This window comes from Meleagris gallopavo, chromosome 17, assembly GCF_905368555.1.
Source record: "Meleagris gallopavo chromosome 17, MGAL_WU_HG_1.1, whole genome shotgun sequence".
Taxonomy (NCBI): Eukaryota; Metazoa; Chordata; class Aves; order Galliformes; family Phasianidae; genus Meleagris; species Meleagris gallopavo.
In genome coordinates this window covers 9,094,549-9,121,150 of record NC_139420.1, presented here as the reverse complement: position 1 = coordinate 9,121,150, position 26,602 = coordinate 9,094,549, and the positions used below count along the sequence as shown (strand labels likewise).

At 45.9% G+C, this 26,602-nt stretch overlaps 2 protein-coding genes and 1 long non-coding RNA gene across 5 annotated transcripts in view; 2 read left to right on the top strand and 1 right to left on the bottom strand.

The window, feature by feature from the left end:
* The window catches only part of LIMK2 (LIM domain kinase 2), a 30,566-nt gene extending 16,576 nt beyond the window's left edge, over nt 1-13,990 (top strand). For 2 of the 3 annotated variants that reach the window (XM_085238582.1, XM_031555982.2), the window contains 13 exons: nt 718-827; nt 1,094-1,282; nt 1,619-1,724; nt 2,558-2,754; nt 3,461-3,647; nt 5,923-6,009; nt 6,769-6,900; nt 7,187-7,243; nt 7,426-7,491; nt 7,872-8,046; nt 9,434-9,489; nt 11,262-11,419; nt 11,975-13,990. In XM_085238582.1, the coding sequence (XP_085094708.1) occupies nt 718-827; nt 1,094-1,282; nt 1,619-1,724; nt 2,558-2,754; nt 3,461-3,647; nt 5,923-6,009; nt 6,769-6,900; nt 7,187-7,243; nt 7,426-7,491; nt 7,872-8,046; nt 9,434-9,489; nt 11,262-11,419; nt 11,975-12,131 (1,677 nt within the window). In that variant the 3' untranslated portion in view covers nt 12,132-13,990. Of the gene's footprint in view, nt 1-717; nt 828-1,093; nt 1,283-1,618; nt 1,725-2,557; nt 2,755-3,460; nt 3,648-5,922; nt 6,010-6,768; nt 6,901-7,186; nt 7,244-7,425; nt 7,492-7,871; nt 8,047-9,308; nt 9,490-11,261; nt 11,420-11,974 lie in introns of those variants that run through there. The other variant, XM_085238583.1, reaches the window with a different exon arrangement.
* A 747-nt stretch (nt 13,991-14,737) lies between these two features.
* On the bottom strand, nt 14,738-21,390 carry PIK3IP1 (phosphoinositide-3-kinase interacting protein 1). Its single transcript, XM_085238613.1, has 6 exons — nt 21,154-21,390; nt 20,918-21,034; nt 20,718-20,834; nt 18,613-18,798; nt 18,400-18,478; nt 14,738-16,352 (listed from the first exon to the last, which is right to left on the bottom strand). Exons 1-6 carry the CDS (start codon nt 21,233-21,235, stop codon nt 16,145-16,147), a joined length of 789 nt encoding a protein of 262 aa, XP_085094739.1. The 5' UTR covers nt 21,236-21,390; the 3' UTR covers nt 14,738-16,144.
* Nucleotides 21,391-21,563: 173 nt separating this feature from the next.
* LOC146543192 (uncharacterized) lies at nt 21,564-24,371 on the top strand. Its single transcript, XR_014887044.1, has 2 exons — nt 21,564-21,787; nt 22,440-24,371. It is a non-coding gene; the product is annotated as an uncharacterized LOC146543192 (long non-coding RNA).
* The last annotated feature ends 2,231 nt before the right edge of the window (nt 24,372-26,602 follow it).

Below are 26,602 nucleotides of genomic sequence, written 5' to 3'. Positions count from 1 at the left end.
CACAATATAGGGTTCCACTGCTTGCTGCAGCCTTGCAAATATGTAACCTCTAAAAATGTCAAGAATGAAATATATCCATTATTTTTCAAAAGCCTCAATAAAAAACTCAATAGTAGTACTGAAACAGTTTCTTATTGCCTGTTGAAGTCTTTGCAAAATATGGTCAATAAGGGAAGTTCTCATAAGGAAAATAGAACCTCAATGAAGAAAAATATCCTTCAGAAGTATTTTGTAGTCTCAGCTTAGTGGGTTTTTTTATTTTTTATTTTTTTTTCCTCCCTGTCAGCTGTCTGGTAAAGTATCTTAATTTGTGCATTGCCTGTCTGCCAAAAAAAAAAAAGCCCTGTCAGCTTTATTAATTCAGGCGTAACATTAGTTATCATGCCAAGAGCAAGAGAGCAGGAAGGTTTAATATCTTGTTTACTAGTCCGCAGCAGACTATCAACTATTTTTGATAGCAGAGCAGCTGCCAAATGTAACAGAGGTTCCTGGACGCAGGCTTTGCTTTGCATGTTGACATGTTTGTTTAAGCGAAGTTTTGCAAACAAAGCGGCAGGGTTGGGGTTCCAGAAAGGCAGAATGGGCTAATGTAACTCTCCAGTAAAAAGCTGTTCCTTAGCTCTGAGATCTGAATGACCAAATCAGTGAGAGGAAAGCAGTAGCTGCAAACGCTGATGGATTTTGTTTTTGCTGAGCACTTCCCTTTTCTGTCTGTAGGTGGCTGGAGAATACAAGTATCACCCTGAGTGCTTTGCTTGTATGAGCTGCAAAGTGATCATTGAGGATGGGGACACTTATGCACTGGTGCAGCATTCCACTCTCTACTGGTGAGACACAGTTGCATGCTTTGCCAATGGGAAATTGCATTGCTCCCTGCTCTACGTGTAAGCCACATTTAGCTGACTCTATGTGGTTCAGCTTAATGCTAGGCTAAGGAATACCAGGAAGCTGCCTTTAATGGGAGGAAGAGGGGGGAGAAAGGAGTGGAACAAGCATCAAAACTGTAGTTTAGGGCCACTGAAATAACTTAGAAGTGTGAGTTTGGCAGTGAGGGATAGGACGCTACCGCAATGACTCTCTTCACTTCTTCTAGTGGAAAATGCCATAACCAGATTGTGCTGACACCGATGATAGAAAAACATTCCAGTGAGTCTCTGCGTGAGCAGCTGCCTTATACATTGACACTCATCTCCATGCCAGCAGCTACTGATGGCAAAAGGGGCTTCTCCGTGTCTGTTGAGGGTGGCTGCTCCAGTTATGCCACTGGCGTCCAAGTGAAGGAGTGAGTATGACAAGGCTGTGTGCAAAGTTCATGTCTGTGCAGAGGGAGCTGGTAAAACTTGTGCAGTACTGCTGTCCTGCCAGCTGCTTTAATTGCTGCGGAGGTCTGTCTTGGTAGAACGGGAATGTTTAAGAACTGTAATGGAGTTGCAATTTTTGCCACTGAACAAATGATAAGCTCTCCCCAAACCAGCTCAAACCTGAGCATTTACTGTAATGGAAATTAGCATTGTTTTACTTCAAGGTACTAATAGGAAGGGAAGCATTAGAGGTCAAATAGTTTTGATAATTCTGGCCAAACTGACTTTTTCCTCACCACTGTAATACCTGTGTTTAGAGTTAACAGGATGCACATCAGCCCAGATGTCCGAAATGCCATCCACCCTGCAGATCGTATCCTGGAAATTAATGGAGCTCCCATTCGTACGTTACAGGTGGAGGAGGTGGGCAGAGTTCTGTTCTAAAGCCTCCTTCTCATCTCTCTTCCTAAAGCTCTTCTGTCTCTTGGCACTGTTCTCCCACCCTACATACAGTGTAGTGTACACCCATGGTACTCGTGCTAGCAGAAAGAACGGACACAAAGACAAACTTTGCTGCTTACTCTAGCTGAAGAGGGAATTAGGAGGAAATGCAGTTAGGATGCAGTTCTGAATATGTGGCATTCATTCATGGAGGAAGATGATAAGGAAAGCATAAAGCTGTGGCATGTTAGAGGACGAAGAGCTGTGAAGATTCATTATGTATTACTAGTGAAGTCTGCTGTTCTAATCACCTTAGAGGCATCTGGTAATAGACAAAGGTTCAGCTTATCCTAGGTATGAGGTTACCATTGAAAAAAAATTATATATTTGGTGTCTGCATTTACAAGAAAATGCTTTTTACAGCTATCAGGTGATGCTGTGAGAGTGTAGTGAGACCACCATAGCTTTCACTACGTGAAGATTTTACTGCTGGTATTGGGTAGAACATTAGGAACACAGCAGCTTTAGCAATGTTTTTCAGCGTTGTTCAAGGTGAAATCTTGTGTAGTTTTCAAACGCTTCTCAATAAAAAAAAAAGGTTGGTCTGTTATTTTTGACCAGAACAGAAGAGGCTTTGAATACCATGAGAAACTTCTGTGTTGTTAGCTTGTCTTGTCTGGTAGACAACTGTGGTGTGTGCAACTAAATGAAAACTGAACCCTGATTTCTGAATGGCATTCTGCTATGTCTCCTCTGTCTGCTGTCGTTCATATTTCTGCTCTTTGCTACCATCCTTCCCTTTGGTTTGCTCGAAGGTGGAGGACTTGATTCGCAAGACAAGCCAGACGCTTCAGCTGCTGATAGAGCATGACCCTGTCTCACAGCGCTTAGACAGGCTTCGGTTGGACTCCCGGCTTCCCACCCACATAAAGTCACCCATCTCTCCCCACTCCATCTCTCCACTGGACATCAAGGAGAATCTGGAAGGAACGCTCCGCCGACGATCCCTCAGGTAAAGCCTTGAAGGCTCTGACTAGCTTGTCTTTGCCCTGTGCTCCTTGGCTGGACTGCTGTGTGCTTAGGCCCTGTGGTTGAAAATGACTGCAGAGATGTGACTAATTCTTGGTATGAGCCTTGGTATGAACCACTGGTGAAGCAGTTGAGACCTTCACATCTTACTGTTGGATGCACTCTCTTCATTCCCTGTCAGGGTGATAAACTTTACTTAATAAAACTGAGGAGCTCTACTTCTACCATAGAGAAGATACTGAGTTTTATGGTTAGAAAACAGAAAAGTCAGATTTTTATCAGCCTTAAATGGCTGGGGAAGAATGTGTTCTTAAAGGGAATGTGACTGGTACTTGGGGAAAAAAACTTGTTTTTCTAGACTGGTGCACACAGTTGCTCTTTCAGTCATTTGCCAGTATTTGAATCTTTGCTTAGAAGTAATAAAAGATGCATTTTCACAGCTTCTTCCTCCTCAGGAGCTCCACCTCTAATTGACAGTGCAGGGGATGCATTATTGTTAGGCACTTCAGGCTTGGAAGTTGCTCTAGGTTTGTGAAGAGCTTCCACAGTGCTGGGAGAGCATCTGACTTTTGTGATGTGAAGAGCACTAAAGTGCATCTGGAAACTGGTCCCTTAGGAGCTAATGATGATATGTGTTGAACCAAAAGCTTCCTAGCAGCTTTACTGACCTCGTTGCCTTTACTTTCTAGGCGAAGTAACAGCATTTCTAAGTCTCCTGGCCCCAGTTCTCCAAAGGAACCCCTCCTTCTGAGCCGTGACATCAGTCGCTCTGAATCTCTACGTTCCTCTTCTAGCTGCTCCCAGCAAATCTTCCGGCCATGTGATCTCATTCATGGAGAAGTACTAGGAAAAGGATTTTTTGGACAAGCAATCAAGGTGAGGGACCTCCCCAAGCATTCATCAGTTACTTCCTCTACGGCAGTCTGACTCGTAAACCTCGACAGTGTGGCCTTTCTTTGTCCTGCTGATAGTGATCAGTCTTGGAACTCACCTGGGCTGCTCAGTGAGATCCATTTCTCTGTTTCTTTGTCCCTTTCAAATGGCAATCTTGGCTATAGTGGCTCATCTCCTGAGTTAGAGTGCCCGTGTCACTGCAGGCATCTGGGTGAAGTGGGGAGAATAGGAAAGTGCATTAAGTGCCCAGTTCAATATTGCTCTTCCACCATTAGTGTGGCATACTCGAGGGTTTGCCAGGCTGATTCAGTGAGCTCAGAACTCTGATCAGAGCCTAAATGTGCTGGTAGCCATCAGCTCTTACATGACTGTCACAGTTAAAAATTTCCATTAATAGCAATTCTGTTCCCTTGCCTTTAAGCTGATCTTGAATAGGGGTGCTGAAGGAGCTGTTATCCTAGCATCTATGACAGCATCAGGGCAGCTTTACTGAAGGTGGTATGAGCTCCTCAGTACTCAGATATTCAGCATGTTATGGGACTTTTCTTCTTACACCTCACTCATCACATGTTTCCATGGATGGTGGTGGGCCAGTACTACTATACTATACTGTACTAATGAGGATATTTCTCTTCTCCTCTGCTCATAGACAAATAACAGGTCCAGGTAAGCAGAACCTTTCCTCTGTCGCATGCTTTTGTCATCTGCGTCCTCACAGTCAATGGCACAAAGGCGTTTTTTTTCTGCTCAAATTACCTGATAGCCATTCTGTTCTGGTGCATGCTCTGGGAGTTAAAATTGGCCTCTTGGAGTTCCATGACGACACTTGTTTCAGTTCTGCTGGTATGTCAGCTTAAGAATACCATTTAGCCTTGCCTTGTCTTTGTCCCTACACTTCCCTTTATCTTTGGGTATTAGATATCCCTGGCTTCCATGTCCCTGGCTGAAATGCATAGTGTTCCCTGGCTCGCTACTTATATATGGATGCTTGATTTCAAATGGGAGCAGAAGAATATCATTCTCTTGCTTCTGTTGTGTTGTTCTATTATTTCATGCACTTGTATTCCACTCGTATTAGCCTTGCTATGTCCTGTGGTTCAAATAAAGTGCCACAGTGTTTGCAAAAGCTCACAAGCTTCCAAAATATTATAACTGGGCCTCATGTTCTGGGTTGCAATTCTGGAGGTTTTCTGAAAGATGTTTTATTTTAAAAGGTATGAGGCAAAAAAGCAACAACTTTCTTGATCTTTGGATTGAATTTTTGTTGCAACAAGTACTATGTCTGGTCAGAACAGTCACTTTCTGTTCCTAGAGAGAGAATGTGGTTATTTAGTTACCTAGAAATTTCAAAGAGATTTAGCTATCCAAGCAAAGCGACTCCAAAGGGAGACTCCAAGAAAACTCGCTTATTAGAATTTGGCACGTTTCTATTCACTCCTGTACCTATACAAGCAAGGCAGAGCAGATCAAAAGAAACCTCTAGAAAACAGCAGAATGCCATAAACCATCTGGATACAGGCAGCTCTTAGAATTGGAAATGCTTTCAGTGCCAAGAGCTAGGAAGTGCACTGCCCAGTGTTCATGGTGTGTTTTTTCTGGGTGTGTGCCATATTGGGATATTTCTTGCAGGTAGCAAAACACTGCTCCTAAGGAGCATGGTAAAACAACTGCCTCCTGCCTTAAGTGAACATTCTGTGCAACGTAGTTCTTGCACATGATTAAGTTTGATATGCTCATCAGAAACCAGTCAACTTCACAGTCTCCATTAATACCAAAGCATACCAAAGTGGTATGCATTGTTTGGTTTCATTTCTTATGCAAGTGAACATTAATTTCTTTGCTGATACAGAAGGTAGCTGATAGAACCTGTGTATAAACTGTGAGCATCATGCTGGGCAGGTGCTTTCTGTAAGGGAACTTGAGATATGCACAAGTACAGATCTGATGCCTTCAGAGGTTTTGACAGCCCAGCCATAAGCTTTGTAAAAAGGAGACTAGCTCTGGCTCTTGGGATGCTGTTGATCTCTTGCTATGACCCTCTATCAGCTTTAGGGAGTTTCTCTTTCACTTACAGAATCTTTGAATTCCAAAAGCAGAAATATTATGCTGTTTTCTTCAGATCCCTGGGCTCTGAGTTTTTTCTTTAATGCCTTCTCTGAATAGAGCAGGAGGATGTTACTTTTCAGAAGAGTTGCAAGAGCACTGGAGCTATTTATTCTTGAACTTGGCCTGTAGTTGTGGTTTCTGTTTCCATCAGGTGACTCACAAAGCAACAGGAAAGGTGATGGTGATGAAGGAGCTGATTCGCTGTGATGAGGAAACACAGAAGACTTTTTTGACAGAGGTAGGAGCAAATTTCCAGAAGTTTCTGAGCCATGAGTACAGTGCCACTCCTCCATCTTCCCCAGTGAGAGCGTTATCGTGCCAGCAGACTGGCAGGAATCAAAGTGCTAAGGAGGGAGATGTTGCACCAGAGAGAGCCTGACACCAGCTGAATGTTTGCTGCAGCAAAGTGTGACTTGCTTACACTGAGCAATAGCCATGACTTCAGCTCCCAGTTCATTAATTTTTCAGTGATATAAAACAGACTGAGTCTGAGGGAAGCAGCTGTGCAAATACATAAAGGACTTATCCCTTGAGCCTTTTGCACAAATACAAGTGATGCAGGGCAATATCCATAAGACGTTTAAGACTGCTGCTGTATTTAAACTATTTTCTTGGCGGCTGCCTACCATGTTTTTCAAAGTCATATTTAGCTTAAAGGCAGGCAGCTCCCTAAACAGCTGATGCCGCTATTCTGATCCTGACATGCAGTACAGAACAGATAGCTGCTCTGCAGAACTTCTGTCTGTCTCTGAAAAGTTTGCTGAACCCGAGGGTGCTTTCCTTAAAGACTAAGATCAGGTTAATTGCATGATGTGGAAACGAAGAGGCAAAAGGTAATTGAATGCTTTATGATTAGGGGTTGAGTGCACTCTGGTGCCTGGAGGTAACCTCCAGGATAGGAATGCTGTCCTCTGTTGGACAGGAGCAGTATAAATATACAGAGGATTTACCAGGAGTTGCTTCATTCTGTGCTTTGAGATGTGTATCTGTTTCCCAGGTGAAAGTGATGCGCAGCCTGGATCACCCCAATGTGCTGAAGTTCATTGGTGTACTTTACAAGGACAAGAAGCTCAATCTCCTCACTGAGTACATCGAGGGAGGCACTCTGAAGGACTTCCTCCGCAATGCGGTGAGCATATGCTGAAGGGAAGCCTGGTAGGCCTCTACTTATTATGGAATGATGTTGACAACACACTGTGGGTGTGCCAGCCTTATGATGCTTGTTGATAGTATTTTCCTGTGGAACTGTGTGGAAAAGCTTTTTCTTAGCTGTGGGTAGACTAGAGCAGGAAGTGCCTTTTTGCTGGGGTTGTATCACTGTTTTCTGACTTCTGTAAGAGTCCCTGTAGAGGAGGAGGAGTTGTCACCAGATGGTTGATGAGATAGTCCCTGACTGGTGTGGACTTGTCTTTCAGGACCCATTTCCCTGGCAGCAGAAGGTCAGCTTTGCCAAAGGAATTGCCTCTGGAATGGTGAGTCAAACTGTTCCTGCTTCAATGGGCAAAGCTCCTGGGTTAAGGTTAGCAGCTTCAGTAGGGTGATGATTGAGGGGTTGTGGATCCTGCCAGGCTGCTTGCACATGGTTGCTGAAGCTTGTAAATGTGAAGGGATATATTTGCTTGGAAATGCTTAACAGAGTTTTCTTCTGTTCTAGGCTTACCTGCATTCCATGTGCATCATTCACAGAGACCTGAATTCACATAACTGCTTAATCAAGTTGGTGAGCTCCGCATCTCTTCCCCATGTCGTCTTCCTTCCCTGATTTTCTCCACATGATGTTGAGTTCACAGCCCTCGCTAGTCAGAGTGGGATTAATTTCAGAGAGGGTTTGGTGCCCTAAACAAGGGAATTTCATCTTCACATAAGATTTTCCAGACTGATCTTGATTTCACTGATTCTTCACTCTGATCTTACCCCCTTTCCTGTGATAGTGTCTCCTATTAACAGTCAATGTTATACGAGTCAGTTCATCTCAACTATTAAATACTGATACAGCTGCTGCTGTTCTCACCACTGCTGACAGTGAACAGGAACTGTAGTCTCTCTGCTCCTGAAAGGATCTGGGGGAAGTCAGCAGTTTGTCCTAAATCCTCTGTGCAGGATAAGACAGTGGTGGTGGCTGACTTTGGACTGTCTCGGCTGATTGTGGAGGAAAGAAAAAAGCCCACTCTGGAGAAGCCATCTGCCAAGAAACGAACCCTGCGGAAGAGTGACAGGAAGAAGCGCTACACAGTGGTTGGCAACCCGTACTGGATGGCCCCAGAGATGCTAAATGGTGAGACAGTGATACGAGGCTATGGGTGAGGAGCCAGCCTGTGTCAAGGATAGGGATGATAGGATTACAGAGAGCTCCCAGCCTTAGTAACGATCAAACCTATGAGAGCCTATGTTTTTAGACCTGTTGAGACACGAGCGTATTTATACATGCAGGTACCCTAGCTGCTCTTCTTTTGCTGTACCTGTCCTGATAAGCCCTCATACTAGCAGGGGGAATGTCTCTGGCAGACACTGGGATTCTTCAGGAGAGTGGCAAATCTAAACTTGTTACGGTACAGTACCTGAAAGAAGACAGAACCTCAGAACAATTTCTGTTACAGTCTCACACTTTGTAACTGTCGCTTGAGACATGGAGTCATTAAACTCCAGGAGGTTTACGTGTGTGGGTGTGTAGATCCAGGGAGAAGCCATCTGCAGACAGGTTTGCTGAAGTCTTGGGCTTGGGGTGAGGGTAGGAGTTGTCCAAGTGCAGGGAAATCTGTTTTTTGGCTTATAGCCCTCAGTTTTGTACTGAATGAACTATGTTCATTAGGAGAAAAACTGTCCCTGCAGGAGTTGAGGTAAGGGTGAAATATAATGGATTCAATTTCCTCCTAATGAGCAGGTCTGTCTGACCGGGCTGAGCACTTGGGGTGGCTATGTTATCAGTATTGCCCAACCTAGCTCACCAGAGAAAAGAGGACTTGGCTCTTCTCCCCCATATTCAACAGTTCTTCATGTTGCTTTCTTGTGTACTCTCCTGTTTTTCTTCTCTAAAAGCCTGCAGGCTCCTGCTTGGAGGCTGTGTCAGACCTGGCATTTGTCAGGAGAATAGCAAGAATGCAGTCTGACATCACCTCTAGAAAAAAAGCTGTTTACCGGATATTGGCTTGGGAGGGGTGTGTCTGTAAGCAGGGAATGGCCTGCTGGAGCCAGTCTATGTTCCCAGATTCAGAGCACTGCTAGTGTGTAATTTATTATCTCTGCAGTTGCTGCAGCGGGACTGGCTGCTGGTGAAGCTGAATGCAGACTTAATGCTATGTAGAGAGGTACTAGAACATTAGTCAATGGAAATGGGCAGAAGCTTTCCACAGTTCTGTAGTGTTTCCTTAGATCTCTGGTATGCGAAGTTTCCCTGTGTTGTCCTTTTCTTCCCCAGTGTAAGACAGAAGCAGAGTTAAAGTATGTGATAGTGGTGTATACAAAGATGCAGTTGATATACATACCTTGGGGCAACTGACCCTGCTCAGATTTAAGCCTTGCTTTGTATCCCGTTTGTAGGGCCCTCAAGGGAATAGGCTTAGTTAAGCTTTGGAGGCCAAGCCTGAGAGAGATGCTGGCAGTTCCTGGAATAGCTGGGTGAGGAGTTGTCTGTCACAAAGCTGAATGCCATATGTTTCCTGCAGGACAGAGCTATGATGAGACAGTGGACATCTTTTCATTTGGGATAGTTCTTTGTGAGGTAAGTCCAGGACATTACATGGCATCTTCAGTGGACTTTCCCTTCCCTGTTGCCATCTCCTTTCACATGTTTTATCAAACCCTGTGATTGTGTGTATAGCCTTTTTTGAGAGCACAGTGAGTTAAGCTGGGAGTGCAGGCTTACTCCGCATCCATCCTCTTGTCCAGGTACTGATCAAACCCTAGTATCCATTTTCTTAGAAGAGGTGTTCCCCAAAACTATGATTTTTATTTTTACTTTTGTTGCCAGAATAAAAGAGTGCTCAGCTGTATATTGTCAGAAAATTCAGGGCTTCCAGTGTAGAAGGCACGTGATTTCAAAGAAGAAACTGAAACCTCTTTGCAGCTCTGTTAATGAAGCATACACCTTAAAGTCTGCTGGCTTAGCATATCTCTGAGCCATTGCACAATCTTATGCCATAATGGCCTTTCCTCCTGCAGAGCAGAGAGCACCACTTAAGCTGCAAGGTAATTAAGTTTTATAAGTATGTAAGACAGTGAAAATACAGATGAAAGCTGAAGTGTTACACATACAGATAATGCAACAGTTACAAGAACACTAGGAGAGACCCAGGTTTCGTCTTCAGTGTTTGGATATAAAGAGAACAAAGAAGGTATCTGTGCATAAATCTTTGTGGCTTCATCAGGAGCTGTGTTTATATTGAGCCCTCCTCTTGGAGAATGTTGTGGTTTTGAGTGATAGATTTAGGAACGTAAAAAATCTGTATGTGGGATTAAAACCGTTGTTTCATGTAGGAAAAGAAATGGGGTGGTAGGATATGAACATTTCAATTGTTACCAAAATAAAAATGCTAAAAAAAAAAAAAGAAAGAGTTAAGCACTCAAAAAGCAGATAAGGAAATAACGCTGCCAAAATACATAATGGGCGTTTCACTGTCTCGCTACAGGATGTGGTTGTAGTTGTAAGTTGTAGAGCTGAGTTTTGGCATGGAAGAGCCTGGGTGTTATAAATAACACCCTTTCTGTGATACCTGATGAGGCTTTAAACCTAATATTCTCCCCATGTGAAAATCTGTATTGACACTGACCTTTTTTTTGCGCCCAGATCACCCTACAGCTCTCTGCTGTGGGTAGGTTCCCTCTCAGTACATTTTAAGTCCCCTGTAGGCACTGGAGGTGGAGCACATCTCAGTGAGACAGTGGGGTTTGTGGTGAGCACAAAACTTTGAGTGCTGGGGCAGGACTTATCGCTGTTCCACTCATATGTCTCTCCTGTAACTTTCTGGGTATTGGTTATAGTTGTTCTTTCCACTCCCTACCCTTGGTTGTGGGGGTGCTGAATTTGCTGCTAACTGAGCAACTTGGAAATTTGTGGTGCTGTTCCCTTCACAGCACCATTTTAAGTCAAGTTCCATGAATAAGAAGCTTTGCTGGTGGTGTTGTATGATTGCATGGAAGAGGAGAGATGGGATGGTGATGTAGGTTGTATTCATTACCTGCATTCAGGGGGGACTGCGTCATCCTGACCAGCACACAGCAGTGGGACACTGTTGAGTTCTCTGGGAGATGTACATTATCCTGCATCTTCCAGCAGAAGAACCCTGGTGTCTGCAACAGTGGCCATATTGCTGAATCTTGTACGTGCAGTGCCTTGCAACTACTGCCATAGGAGAGGAGGAATGGTATTTCTGTTCTCTCCTTTTCACCCTAAAACTTTGAATGAAGGAGCCCGCTCCCTAATGCTGGAATTCTCTGCTTGGTAACATTTGGGGACTCTTACTGTACTTCAACACTCCTCTCATTTTTCCCTAGATCATAGGCCAGGTTTATGCTGACCCAGACTGTCTTCCACGCACACTGGATTTTGGCCTTAATGTTAAGCTGTTCTGGGAAAAATTTGTTCCTGCTGACTGTCCTCCAGCCTTTTTCCCTCTGGCTGCCATTTGCTGTAGACTGGAACCAGAGAGCAGGTAGGTTTGGGGCTGGGAGAACTCTTAGGTGAGCTTGGAGGATGTGTGCATCTACTCTTGGTGGAAGGATTGTTTTGCACATAGAGCAGAAGAGGACTGGATTCCAGTATGGGAATGCTCCAAGGCTTCCATGTGAGGAAAGCCTGACAACAGCTTGGAAGAGAGGCTGCTGAGTATGGTAAAAGTCTCTTAAGCAACATCTAAGACAGGGTAGAGCAGGACTGATTGCTCAGGATTTCTCTCGTGCAAAAAGTAGAGGCAGACCTAGGCAGCAGGTATGAAATACAAATACTTAATTTTATTTCAGTTTAGCTGTGAAGTTCACAGCTTCAGATCAGGGTTCCAAAAGAGCTGGACCTTCCTGGTCATCAGTTGTGAAAACTAATAGCCCAAACAGATGTGATCTTGTCTATCTCTGAAATGGAATGGAGGAAATCATATTCCCACTCACACCTCTGTGCAGGGATGGTAGCCTGGATGGACAGCTGGCCCAGCCATTTCACATGCTGTTCTGCTTCATGTTCCCCTCTCACACTTCCTCATTGTTGTCCCTAGGCCCCCTTTTTCCAAGCTGGAAGATTCCTTTGAAGCTCTCTCCCTCTACTTGGGAGAACTTGCCATCCCCCTCCCGTCTGAGCTGGAAGAGCTGGACCACAACGTGAGTGTGCAGTACGGACTGAACCGTGACAAGTTACCTGAAAACACAACCTAGTCAGCTTGTTCTGCTGCCTGCATCACTTCTGTTGGAGTTGAGCAACAGGGAGGGAGATGCACTTCAGCCACTTCCAGGGCATTAACAGGGCACCATGCTGTGCATTCGCTGCATTGCCTCTCTCTCCTCACCCAATGCCCTCCTCTCGGACATCCTGATTCACTGTGGATTTCTGGCATGTTTCAGAAGCAAAAAGGACTGTTTCCTGCCAACTGCACCTATGAAAGCTGCTCAACACTATTTTTCTGGCTTGAGAAATGCTTCTCTGGCCTTTTCAGGCTTCTTTACTGTGGTGCCTTAGAACTTGGCTGCAAGCTGTGAAGCCACTCTGGCCCATCAGCCAGGGAGGTAATTGCTATAGGAAACTCTCCTGGGCAAGGACCACCACTTCTGGAACTGTTTCTCCCTGCTCAGAAAGTTGGGAAAATTGGACATCTGGCAACAGACCCAAACAGGACAGTGTGTGTGTGTGCGTGTATAAGTTTGTGCCTGTGTTTTCCAGAACAGCCCACTGACATTTGACATCGAGGATGGGAGTAAAAAAGCCTAGGAACTGGGCAGCTCTCATGGGGAAGCATATATGCGTTTTTGTTTTGAGGGTTTTTTTGTGGGTTTTTTTTCTTCCTCCGTCTCTGAATACCTCTGAAAGCCCACCTAGAAACACTAAGACTGAGCTCTACCTGCCCCACCGGATGGGCAGCCAGAAAATGAGCCTCTTAAGCGTTTTCAGACTCTGACTCTGTACAGTAAGTCTGCCTGCCTAAGGACCTTACCCCAGGTGAGAGCATTTGAACCTGAATATGTAGAACTGCACTAGACAATGGCTGTGAGCATCCTTGGAAAGGCAAGGCTGCTGGAACTTCTCAGCCTGTGGAAATGAGGTGACAGGATGGCAGAAGGTGCTCTTTGGAAAGGTGAAGGCCTGAAGTGGCTCACACTTTGTCCATAGATGATGGTAAAGTGAGACGTGGCCAAGGCTACTTAAAGGATGAACTTACTAGTAAACAGAAGAGTGATGGAGACTGTCACATCTCACTAGGAGTGGCAGCTGGAAAACTAATCATTCAGTTGCCATTACCTTATCCTTCCCTGCAGGTTGCTCCCTGTGAATGTCCTTGCAACTGCTGCTGCTGCAGCACCTAGGCTGATTGTCCAAGCAGAAACTTTCCTCGGGGTCATTCCCTGCTTTGGAGAGAAAAAAGGGGCTTGGAGTCACTGAGAAGTGAAGTATTTCTTCCTTCAGATGGAGAAGGAAGAAAGCTACTGCTTCAGTAGTAGCCTAATGTGGTCTTCAGAACCAAACAAGAGGTTTGCTCAGAAGTTCTACAAACCTCTTGGTGTAACTCGATTTTTTAGTGTGTTCCTTTCTCCCTGCACCTCCCCAACCCTTCAGTACTGAACTGTGGGATGTGGGTGTGAAGTCTTTTCTGTTAGCTTCATTTCACCCCACCCCCCTCATGCTTACCCATGAGTTCAAAATATTATGTACAATTACATGGGACCAGTCAGCACCTGACACAAGGTGTTTGTGTCGGGGGGTTGTTTTTAGTCCATGTAGTGGTGTTTTAGAAACACATAGGGCTCCTTGCACTCTGAGTCAGTGGAAGAGCCTCTCTAAACTGAGTCCAGTGGATTCAGGATTGTTAATAGGATTTGTCCTTTCCTCGCCCTCCCCCAAGGCTGGATTTGAGGGGACCTCTGAAGGGAAGAGTCCTAGGTAATGTGTGGTTGAGATTTATGAACTGTGATTTGCACAGCTCCACATTCTAACTAAATTAAAAATAAAAAAACAGTAAATGTATGCTGTGGAAACAAGATTGTGTTGTCTGTGTAAAAATGTAATAAAGCAGGAAACTGCATCTTGGGTTTCTCTTGTTACAGAAAGGCAACAACAAAACAACACCAACCAGATATTGAAAAAACTCCTTGAGCCAGGGGTTCTGCCACACACAGGACTACTGAGATACTGTGCAAGTGCTCAATGATAACATTCACCTGGAGTGATGCAAAGGGAAGATGCTGTCTAGCTGTTCTGTTTAAGACTTGACAAGAGTCAGCAGAACATGGAGCCGCTCCACTTTCCTGAATCAGGGATAAAAATACAGCCCGTTCTTAGAAACATCATATTCTGAAATACATAGTTTAAGAGGCATTTGTTTATGCCAGGACTGAAGAAAAAATGCTAGCTATGTCAGTGCCTCCTGTAACCTACTATGCTGTCTCCTTGCTTTCCAATGCAAGGCCCCGAGGGACAGAGCTGGTGCTGAGCAGCCTCAAAACAGAACTGACCTGCGTCACTGCAGGAAGGGGCTGTAAGGGAGAGCAATCTTCCCACGGGCCAGCCTTCTTTGTCAGTCCAGTTCACACACCCACAGCTGCTTTTTAGGAACACTGCCCCAGACATGCACGGGCTGCTGGCAGCAAGGAGATATGTTCTGTGTCCCTTGTCTGTGCTGGGGAGTAGAGGCACTACTTGTAGGGATTTACCTTTGGGCCTGGCAAACTGTAATAGCATCATCCCCTCTCCTCAGTTTGAAGTCTGCAACAAACAAAAGGATGCTGCTCTGACAGGCTGGAAAGTAGAGATGAGCCACAGTCCACACAGGTTTACAGAGCATTTTTCATTTAAGCTTTAATACAAGGTAGCACAATCTGCACCTTCTCATAATGAGGTATTTAAAACATTTTACAAAGAAATGGTATTCAAAGGCATTTAAAAATAAAACATTTCCCTTTTTTGAATCAAACGTTAACACTAAAACCCCTGCTGCCAAGTGTTATTCCCTGTTAGGCCCTCAGCTATAAAGCAGATGGCTAGAAAACTTACTTGAATGGCTTGATTCCCCTGAGGTGGGGATAGATGTTTCCCTGAATTGGCCTTGCCTCGGTGGCATCTGGGAGACACTGCAGCAGCTATCCTTTCCAAAGTCCCTGGAATGCTGATAGAAGTTGTTATAAAAATCTCTCTAATAGGGCCAGGTTTGGTAAGCAAGCAGTCTTGCAGCACAAGCTGAGCGTGTGTGAAGAGGGCTGGGCCAGAAGCCATGCTGTGAATTTGGGATCTTACAAGAGCAGCAGCTTTGTCCTGCCTCATAGCAAGGGCAGCTGCACTGGGATCCACAGCTGGCTTGACCATTCCCTCCAGAGCTGGCTCTGTAGAAAGTTGTTATCTGTCCTCAGTGCTCACCCTGCTGTAGGTGACTGAAGGGCAGGGTTTTTTTCCTACACTCCAGAACAATCTGCTGCTGGCTTTCTGGTCTGCTGATCTGTGTAAGTGAGCAGGAGGCAGACCACCTGGACACCTACAACTGTGGCTGTGCATGTAGCACCACAGGGGAATGGAAATGCACCCTCAGCCCTGGAAGACCTGGATTTGTCAAGACCTTGAGAAGAGCTTTTCCAAATTTACACTGGGGCTAAACATACTGTTATTGGTCAAAGCCATCCTTCAAATACACTCTTTCTTGGGGGGGGGAGGGGGGGTGGAAAAAATACCACCTGTTCTAGTAGCAGGATTCTGGATAGGATTCTCCAGCTCTCAGCCATTAAAGCAAAAAAGACAGGAACTATAATCAGTGTAATTATCTAGGTCTGACATGAAGCTCCCCTCAGTCCCTGCAGTACTGCTCCCTCCTGGGCTTCCAGGCTGAAACATAAGTAACAGTGCACACCGTTAAATAGGAAAGGAACAGAAAAACAGGAAGCCAAGACCACACTCAGGGCTATTGATTCTGTGGCCAGGTGTGAACCTGGCCCATCATCCCCTCCAGCTCCTTGGCACTCCATGGAGATAGGTGGGAGGAAGCAGCAAGATCCACCACACCAGTCCCCAGCTGGTCATGCACTGAATGTTGCCCCTCAGACTGTGATGCCCATTGCTCTGTCCCTCTGCATCACCTTCATCTGGCTTTCATCAAAAAGAAAACAAAATAGAAATGAACACACGCAACCCCCACGCTTACAGTGGGAAGCTGGAAGCTTCACTCAGCCTGGATGTCTTCTGCCCCAGCTGCTCAGGCACCAGGAGTACCTGCCTGCCCCATGAGCGGGCCACTGCCATCATGTGTGTCCTCCACAGGTGTCTGGTTAGTGTGAACCACAATTGTGTTCTCATCTACAAGCTCACAGGCAGGATTGGTGAACGCTGAGAGTGGCAGTGTGATGCGCTGCATTTCACGCTCATAAACTTTCTGCTCGTGCTTTTCCTTCAGGTCTTTTCCCCTAGATAAGAAAAAATAAATACATATACTCAGGGTTTGAATGCCATTGCTTGAAGGCAGAATCAGTAAAGGTGAAGTGGCAGAAAAGAAGACGCAAGACTCAGTTCTTTGTTTCACAAAAGGATGTTCCAGCCACATACAAAGTGCCCAGAAACATACCCTACCACTGCCAGAGGACCATGAGAACCTTTACAACACTGCAGCTAAGTGAAGTCTGTCCCTTCCTCATAATGTCTTATTTACTGACAGTACTTCATCTAAATGATGACTGGAAAGCCAAACTTCTACAAACCATGGAGCTGACAAAAGTTCCTTAATACCTTACAGTCCCACAGCGTGGTCTGGTGCAGGGCCAAGGGAGCAGTGAGGCAGCAGAGCCCACTGCTGCACAAAAGAGCTCACTTCATCTGACAGAAACAACTACTGAAGCTGGTGATAGATTCTGCCTTTGCTGCAGCAAACAAACTCATGTAGCAAGTGATGCCATTACTCAATTTATTCAAGCCTGTTTCAGAGCTGGCTGTGCTGCTGCGGCTGCAGCTAACAGCTTAATACCACAAGTGGCTTCTCAAGCCTACTTAACTTTTCAGCCTATTGCTAAGCGAGGCAACACCTCTGTAATTTGTACTGAGGAAGATCTGCGTGGCTTTACAAATGGATGGCATTAATAGCATGTTGTCTCCAGAAAAGCTACATATACTGAAAGCTATAAAACACATTAGAGGTTTCTCACCACACCCACCCAAACCTGCCAGCCTGCACATACAATTTTGAGAGCAAGGCACCTGGGAAAAGAGGAAAAGTAATCCTGTGCCTGCAGCCCTGCAGTGCATATTCTGGATCTGGAGAAGCAAAGCTGCATTAGGACAAAGTTCAGTATTGCTCCTTTCTGCCAAAGAAAGGAGTGAAGTGGGCAGGCACCACTCAACACCTCCCGAGGCTTGTGATCCCCAACAGGCAGAGCTGCTGGGGTTTCCAGTCGGCACATAAGTGTTTTGGCAGCTTTTCAAAGCTGCCTACAAGTGTGCAGCAGCGGCTGCCAATCCTGCCAGCACACGAGACAGCGTTCTCTGAAGTGACAACTCAAATCAGATTCTTCAACAAGCAGCGCTCTGTGTTTTGCCCCTTATGTAACACTCCTCCCTCTGTTTTTTTTTCTTCTGTCGGCATTTATTATAAACACTTACATAAGGACGTGTCCTAGCTTGGGAAAGGGCTCCTTCTGCTTGGCTGTGTCAGGCTGCTGTCAAACAGCCAAAACACAGAACAAACCCTCCCAGAGGAGACAGCCTGGGCTTTCACTTGCTGCAGCTATACTGGTACTTGCTAATCCTGCCCTGTCTCTTACAACTAACCTGCTTCCTATCACCACAAACCCTTCTGATGCTCAGACGCTGCTGAGCTACAGAAAGGTTTCTGTGCAGCGCAGTGAAGTGGCCAAACAAGTCATAACTTACACATGAATCAAAACGGACCATAAAGCAGACAGGAGCTTTGGTAAAAGGAACTTTTCCAAATAGTGCTACCTGATACACAGCTTCAAAGAATACAACAGGTATGGCAAAGGATTCACCAATTTTTTTTCTCCTAAGGTTACCTACACTAGAGAAAGCAGGTGAAGAGGTGCCTGCTAAAAGGATTGCTCTTCTGATTGCAAAGTAAACTTCATGTGAGGGCACCTGGACTCTGCTCTCTACAGCTCCTACCTAGAAGTCAGCCCCTCTAGAAGCACCTGAGAAAGCCACATCAAATCACACACATCCACATCTCAAAACAAACAAACAAAAAGAGGGCTGTTTGAAACTTTAAATGTGACAAGATACTATACGGATGTGTGAAATAGAGAAGAATGGGATTAATTCTTAAATTATTCTTTTCTTGTTGTGACAAGATAGGCTCTTGTACAGTTTGTGATGTTTAAAGACTTATGCATCTATCTATCTTTTCATTAGCATCTGGTTGGGTTTGCACATATTCAGATATTCCTGATTTGTGTAAGTGATTTTATGCCTAAAACAGCGTTAGGACAAAGGAGAGTAGCCACTGACCTCTTATAGATGTACCCCACGACAATGCCGGCCCCGATGGCAATGATTATCACCATCATGATCAGCCCCAGCACATACCCTGTGAAGAGGGAAAGGAAAGAGGCAGCATTGGAAGCATTAGATCCAGTTACAGCAGCACTTTCTAAGCCTCAAAACAAGTCCATCCTGACCGAATTAGAGGAATGGATCCAGCACACAATCCTTTGTTTTTACCTAGCGTCCCTAAGTCCTTCTTTTCTCTGGAGTTCATCTGCACTCTCTGACTTATCCCAATGACGGGCTGCACAGCGGCTGCCTCACTCCGGGAGGGCAAGGTATCAGCTGGTTCAAACACTTGGTTGACCTCCTGAGAAATATTAACTTCTGCTGTAGGGACTGGGGCTGTGGTAGCAGTAGCATCTGTTGGGAGGAAAAAGGAGACATACAAAATACTGAGCATTGATGAGTACTTCAAAATAACATTCAATGCATGAGTGGGACAGATCTAGACTGGTATCACCAAACTGTCTTCAAAGCACACTGACAAACTCTTATTCCCATGAATAATAAGTTACTATTTACAGTAACTTAAGCAGTTACTGCCAGAAATCCTACCAAGAGAAATGTACTCTCCCTGCTTTCCTCTGACATGAATCCTGTAACTAGGAGTGTAAAGGCATCACCTCAGATGAGGCAGAAAATAGAACAGAATGAAACCCATAGCATGAGTCCAGAGGATGCACAATGACTTCATTTAGTCTACAGATCGATATACAGGCTGCAGCTTCAATCATGCTGAACAGACATGAAAAAAGATGATGAGAATCTCCCTCTGAAATCTCCCAGGAGTCTATTTATCTCTCTTCTGCCTCAATCTTCCTGACACAGGAAGGTTTGACGGAAGGAGACTCCAGATGGTGTGAAACAACCTAGGACATTTTTACCCAGCCCCTCTTTGCAGCCCCGCAGCAAACTCCTTTAGCATGATGGACAGGCTAGTCAGAGCAATGCTTCAGGCAGCAGAGGCATTGATTTATCTAAGTACAGCATGGCCTTCCTCAGCCAGAGCCCACAGAAAGATGCGTGAGGATGGATGCTCACAGCAGACACTTTCTCAGCACTGCAGATTTTTATCAACCACATTAATGAGATTTTCAAGAAAGCTCTTTCATGTCACAGTAAAAGCTATTGTAGTAGAATGCATATATCTGTCGCCTCTCTTGAACAACAAAAAAAAAACCCTGCTTTTTGGAAATGCCATGCACAGTGTGCATGCACACCTGAAAACTCTCTCCATCTTTCAGCAGGTCCTGGATCTCTCCCCACAGCTGGCATTAACCCCATCTGGATTTGCTATCTGCAGCCATTTTGAGTCCTCAGTGGAATGTGAAATGGAAGTACAGATGAGGAATTAGAAACAGGAAATCAGGGTGCCTGCACTGCACAGTTATGTTACTTAAGGTCAGGCCAGAGAAGCTGAACTAAGGGGAGCCGCAAGACACAATAAAACTGTGCCTGTTCTGAGACAAGAATGGCCAAACCCTTTACACATACAGATGGTGTACTGGATGGAAGGTCAGTTAACTCCCCAGATCCCAAAGCTGCAAGACTGTTCTTGGCAGCAGAACATTTGTTTTGCTTTATCTTTAGGGAAAAGCAGGCAACAGACAAGCAGAGCGAAGGAAAGCAGAGGGAGTACGTGTGAGGGAAAGCTGTTTACATGCAAGGCCAGTGATCCCGAGGGACAGTGCAGTGCGTACATCTGGAAAGGCTCAGAGATCTGCAAATAGTCCAAAAAACAAGTGCCTGCTTTGGTCTCAGCCAATCCTGACATCTCCTCTCCCAGAAGCCGGCTCTGAGCTACAGCTCTCCTCCTGGCAGGCTCCCTCACAGCCTGACATGTCTTACTGACACCCTGCCTGATGTTTTGTTTTTTACTGTCCTTTTTTTCACATCTTGTTTTTATCAAGTTTTTCCCCCCTATCTGTATCCAAACTCACCCTGGCACTCCTTTAGCAGCACACAATCATTCCGACAGCAGTAACGCGTCCTACAGTAAGGTCCTACCCACTTCCCTACGGTTTCCAGATGTCCGGACCTCTGCCTTTTATAACACGGCTCAACAGCCCTACACAGACCAGCAAAACGGGTGGAGGGCGAGGCCTTTTCTGCTGCCAAGACTAAACCTCCAAGCACAGGCTAAAGATGGAGTGGAGCCCCGGGTAAAGGGCAGTGGAGATTGCACGGGGACCCCTCCCCGGTGACCGGCCCCAGTCCGGGCAGGGAAGGACAAAGCCGGGGAAGGGCGGCAGCGGGGTCCCGGTTGGGGCCGCTCCTACCTGGGCAGGAGGGGATCTCGCAGGTTCTGCGCTCGGGGATCCCGGCGGCGCCTCGGACGTAGCACCAGGGCGCGGCGTCGCCATTCGGGTTCCGGCAGCTGTCGTGATCCTCGGCGACTGCGGGAAGACACGAGGCGGTGAGCGAGGAGCTCCCCGCGTTCCGGGCCCCGCCGCCCCGGCCCCCCGCTTCCCGCACCCACCTGCCGGGAGCGCGGCGCCGGTCTCGCTTCGCACCGCCAGCCAGTTGAGGCACGGGGCGCCGCCGGAGGCCACCCGCCGGTTCCCGCGGTAGGACGCGCCGTCGCCGCGGAGGCACTCTGCAGAAAGACGAGGCCGGGACATGCGGGGAGGTCCCCCTAGCCGGAGGTTCCCCCCCCGGGACCGGCCTTTGTCGCCCGCGACAAAGCCGGGCCCCCTCGGGCGGGCCGACACTCACCCTCGGCGCCGCGGGCGGCCGCCAGCAGCAGCGAGACCAGCAACACCGCGCCCGCCGCTCGCAGCGGGCCCCCGCGCAGCATCCTCGGCGCGGAGGGCGAGGAGCCGCCGGCCCGGCCCCGCCGCTCGGTTGCGCCGCGCTCAGCGCCGCGCCGAGACCTGCCCCGGCGCTCCCCTCCCCGGTAAACAACCGCCGGGCTGCGCTCCCCCCTCCCCGCCTCGCGGCCGCCGCCGGGTCCTAACGCTAACGCTGCCGCCGCCGCCCGCCCCCGGGCGGGTCCCGGCCCCGCGGGGAGCCCCGGGAGGGGAACGGGTCGAGAGCCGCGGGGCAGCGCCGGGGCGGCCGGAGGGCGCCTGCGGGGAAACGGCCCCGAACCTCGCGCCCCAAAACGTGAGAAACGGCGGGGCCGGGAGAGGGGGCTGCCAGCGCGGAGCCGTGTCTGCACCCCGGGTCGGAGCCGGGATGTTGTTCATCTTCCAGCCTCCCCTCCAGAGCTTAGAGCTGAATTCTCCTCCCCCGATTCTGCGTTTGGGTTCCCTCAGCTTTAGAGACTGCGCCCGGGGGCGCACACGATCCCGTTGCTTTTTGGTGACTCCACACGCTCGAACGGCTGTGTCTGTTATAGAAAAAGAAGGTAAACAGCCTCGAATGCTTTAAATGAAGGGTACTGCAATCTTTCAGCCACAGCAAAAAAGCCTTTCTACAGACATCTGAAATGGGCACATGGGTTACAACGGGTACTCTTTCACCAAACAGGCAGTATTTAGATTCTGCAGCGCCAGTGGCTGTATGTCACCAACAAGGGTTCCATGTGACAGAGGGAAAAACAACCTCTGAACGCTTGGATCTGTCGGCACGGGGCTCTCAGAGAGGGCCGGGGCCAAGCGGTGGGTCTGCAGCCAAGGCACAGGCTGGCAGCACAAGGTGCTGCTATTTCTGGCTTTTCCACCGAGTTTCTCCTGACCTTGGCCAATCTGCACACTTTCAGTTCTGTGCTCTTTCCCCTTTTTTTTCCTTCTAAATGAGCGATAATCACACTTTCCTCCCCTGAAATAGACATAGAAGGTCCCTTCTGTTAAAGTGCTTTGAAATCACATGCAGTCAGTGCCGGGAAGCTGCATGCTGTACTGTGATGAATCACTGTCAGGGCAGTCTTTCCCTTCCCTTCTCTTCCCTTGCCTTCCCAGATGTTTCCATCCTGGCAGTGCTCTCTGTCAGACTGCTACAGGTGTCACGAGCAGGCACAGAGCGCCGATCCAAACCAGCTTTTACCCTTTTCCTACCAGATCATGCACGTTCGTGCTTTACAGCCAGGCTGCCCACTGCCCACAGTGCTGCCAGAAAAACAACAGATGTACCAGCATGGCAGAGAGGTAATGATGGAAACAGAGCATTCAGCAAAACTATCACCGAGCATGAAACCTTAGCACTTACATGATTCATACTTTAACAATACGATTTAACAGGACAGTACATCTAGTTTAATAATGAATTTAAACAAAACCTGCAGCCAGACTTGCTAGGTTGGAAAAATCCTTTGTGTGTCAGCACTGACCAACATCACAGCTATGATGTCTGCTTTGTGCTATTCAGTTCATTGTGTGCACACTCAGTTACTGCATTCCTGATGCTCTCCAGTTTTGCCCACTGTGAAGGCAGTGCTGAGTGGAGCAAGCAAGAATTCTGCATGAGGGCTACTGAATCAGACCTTCTGTTAGTAATAGCTCTTCCTAAGAGATTTTATGGGACAAATTCAATTCAGTTGGAAGCTGTAGGGCCACACATGCATCCAGAGGCATAGTCTGCCCAGAATTGTTTGCAGAGGGCTGCCAACCTGATTTTTTTCAGTTCATTTTGTGAGACTAACTTGGCTTCCGTGCCATGTTGCACAGAAAGCACCTCGCCCTGTACATCCCGATCCAGGAACTGCAGGCTGGGCAGTAATCTCTGTGAAACAAACCTCAGACCTCTCTCTCCTGTTATGTAACAAGATAAATCTGCAGTTCTCATTACACCCAGCCAAGTTGCAGCAAAGATCAGAGTTTCTAGCCCATGAAAGAACAATGGGGAATCTGGGAGAAATGCAAAACCCATCACATTAACGGTAAAGATCAAAGTCTTTTCCACAGCTGACTTCTAAGCTTTTTTTCTCTTTTATCTCCAGCTTTCGGCAGGATGAGGAAAGATTTATGCCTGGCAGTTTCACACGGTTAAGTTTAATAGAATGCCAGTAGCAGCTGTCAAAGGCGGAGTCAATTGTTCTTCCCGAGCTTTGGGAATGGGCTTGCTCTTCTTGCCACACTCTGAAGAGATTAAACCTGACATGACTTCCTAGGACTTGATTTCCAAGGACCTACCCAAACTATAACTAAGCAAATAGCTCTGTAGCTATATCCTCACACTGTATGAGTGTAGAAGTCAGTATGTACGTAGACATACATGCAGCACAGTGCATACACACATCCACAAACACTTCTCAGAAGAATATATATGCTATTTCTAGGAAAAGGGAAGGTCAGGCACCCTCCCTGAACTCCATGTGAACCATTTCCAACTATGAGCTGGTACCTTCTCTGCTGTTTGCCTGATGCAAGTTTCGGAATGAACAATGTCAGCTTTCTCTGACCTGCCTCTCAACCGAGCTCTTTTTTTTATTTTGCATTTTCCACCTGTGGAAAAATTTGAAAATGTGTGGAAGATTTTATTTGAGAAGAAAAATGCAAGGAAAATAACATGTAGCACAGCATGCTACAAGGGAGGCAAAAGTTCATAAAGTTTCTCACTGAAGAACTAAAATGCTTTATCACTTTATCTTACTAAATAAGGGGAACAAGCAAAATCATCTTTTTAATCTATTATTTTCTAGACAAAATGGATTGCTTAAAAGAGAACATTGGCTACTGCCTTCCTTTTAACAAGGCACATGGCACATTCCTATCAATACCTATTTCTTCTTTTTGGGTAAATCAGAATTATATACATATATATATGTTTTCCCTCAAAACTGTTTGTTTTGTTTTGTTTTGTTTGTAAAGCTTTCATTCCAATTCATCACTTCTCCAATTTTTCTGCTTACTTCACTAATTGTGATCCTTAAAATAGTAAACTTAGGCCTCCTGTACTGTGAAAAGAATATTAGAGCAAATTGTGTCTAAAGCTTAAAATTGTAAATATCAAATGCCACCAAATACTATTAAATACTTATAGTTCCAACAAAAGTGTTTTTTTTTGTTTGTTTGTTTTTTGTTTTTAACTCTTCTGTTGCTTCTGGATTATAAAAAGAGCTGTGGGTCTCACCTGTGAAAAGCCTTCTGTAAGCAATGATGTAGGGGTCAGAAACAGATACATTTTATTCCTAGCCTAGAAACAATCTGCATAGAAAAAAAAACACTGGGGTTGGAACAAATGGATTGGATGTTGAGTTTATGAAATCATCAGCTGAGTATAACTAAAAATCGAGACAGAGACAGTCACTACAAAGGAGTCAGTGTGGAGCAATAGAAATATCTGATTGCACTGTTGCATCCCCCTGCTGACATGTTCAAGGAGAGGCTTCCCCTCCCCCTTCCATTTGACAGCATGAGCTATTGCTAAGTAAATGCCAGCCACAGCCTCCAAGGACTAACAAGGAAGTCTGCAGAAGCAAAACAACCATATGTGATATTTGAACTGGTTCAGACTGGTTCAGGGTTTGCTCTACTTACTCAAAGTGCCTTCTCAGATGAGCTTTCTGTGTGGGCTGTAATAAAAGAGGCCTCAGGAGGGCAATCTGGGACCTATTGTTTACTGGGGGAGCAGAGCAGCTACACTTCTCTTGCGCTGAGATTAGCAGTAAATACTCCCAATAATCACTGACTTAAGAAATTTCACACACGGAGTCCTCTCTAGTGGCAACACCCCTTTGTCCTTTCTGTGACAAACTGCACAGGGCCCTATCACAATTCCCTCAGTGGTTTTGTCAGACCCAGCTGCACACAGATGTATGTGTTCACAGTGGTCCATTGGGAATGTTGTAAAGGTCTTAGCTTGGATCATGGCTCTTAAGTCTCTCCCCTAGCACATTCTGAAATCAGTGTATGGATCACAAACAGCATTTTCCCAATGAATGTGTCTCTTGGCAAAATACCTTAAAACTGGACAGATACTGCTAGGGGTATAGAACAGCTGAAGAGACTTCAGATTCCACTTACACTATTGTTCTGTTTCCTACAAATGCAGGCTGCTGTTACAGAAAACAGAGCATGTATGTTTAAGGGTGGATGAATGGAATTGGAGAATACGCAGGCCTATGAGTGAAGAAGAGAGGTTTTACTCTAAATTCTTATACTGATTTGTTGTTTGACCTTAGGCAAGCTTCTGCCAGTTTGCCATATTAATACTAATTAAGTCACAGAAGGCAGTTATACTTGTGTAGTGCTGACTTAGATTAAGAGCACAAATAAACATGAATGTAGAAAGAAACATATGAGAATGTGCTGTGTATGTTTTCTTAAGGTATTAAAGTACCTTTTTAGCTTTTCTGTTTCTTCATTCTGTGATGTGCACAGCAGTAACTAGCAGTCAGCTAAACCCACGTTCTTATTGGTTAGAAAATACTGATGCAAAAATAACAGGTTATCTACAGGTGAGATGCATGAAAAAGGCAGAATCAGATGTATGGAGATTTTAGTCAAATGGAATAAAGATTTTTGTTTAGGTTGCAGTCATTAAAATTCCAGTGAATTGGACAGAACTGTTTAAGTGCCCCTCACTCACCATGGGAACAGATTTCATAGTCAAGCAGAAGTGACAGTCCAAAACTGCTGTTTAAACTTCAGTCATCGAATATTATCAAATTCAGAGTTAGCTTTCACTGTGAAAAGAACGAGGGTGCAGAGTTGCATTTAAACATACAAGAATTCCAATTCCTTTGGAAAACACACGTTGAAAATGCACAGCCACTCACTACAGGCAAGCAACTCCCTTATCCCCTGCCAACATAAAGGCAGGGAGGTTATAAACCGGTACACATAAAAAGAAAACAAAAATGTTTTTCTTATCTAGCCAAGGTTTTAGGACTGTGATCAGAGTAGTCTTTGTAATTCAACCTAAGAGCAAAGACCAAACCTTTCAGTAGAGCTACCAGTGTTTCCTCATAAAAGCGCAGGATTCACAGACATTTACAGTGCAGGGCTCTCACCTCTGGATTTTATTTTCCTTAGCTGACCTGAAAACAGATTAAAACCATTGGCACATAGGTACAGTGAAAGACCTCTCTCTCCCCAGGTGTTTGCCTGAAGGCTGTGGGAGGGGTTGTGTTTACTTTGGGAAGTTGCCCTGTCTTCTCTGTGTAGAATGGAAAACCTCTTTATTTTCTCTGTGGGTTGCACATATGGCATTGGCATCCAAGCACAGCCTCCTTCATGGCTCTTATAAATGCACATGGACTTTTTAAAGTCTATTTACAAAA

What these genes read in the sequence shown, in the direction of transcription:
- PIK3IP1 (XM_085238613.1), bottom strand. Translation starts at nt 21,235, where the DNA reads ATGCTGCGCGGGGGCCCGCTGCGAGCGGCGGGCGCGGTGTTGCTGGTC. An exon ending in CGGCGCCGCGCTCCCGGCAG is followed by an intron (nt 20,835 to 20,917) that starts GTGGGTGCGGGA and finishes GTCTTCCCGCAG; the next exon opens with TCGCCGAGGATCACGACAGC. An exon ending in CGAGATCCCCTCCTGCCCAG is followed by an intron (nt 18,799 to 20,717) that starts GTAGGAGCGGCC and finishes TCCTCCCAACAG; the next exon opens with ATGCTACTGCTACCACAGCC.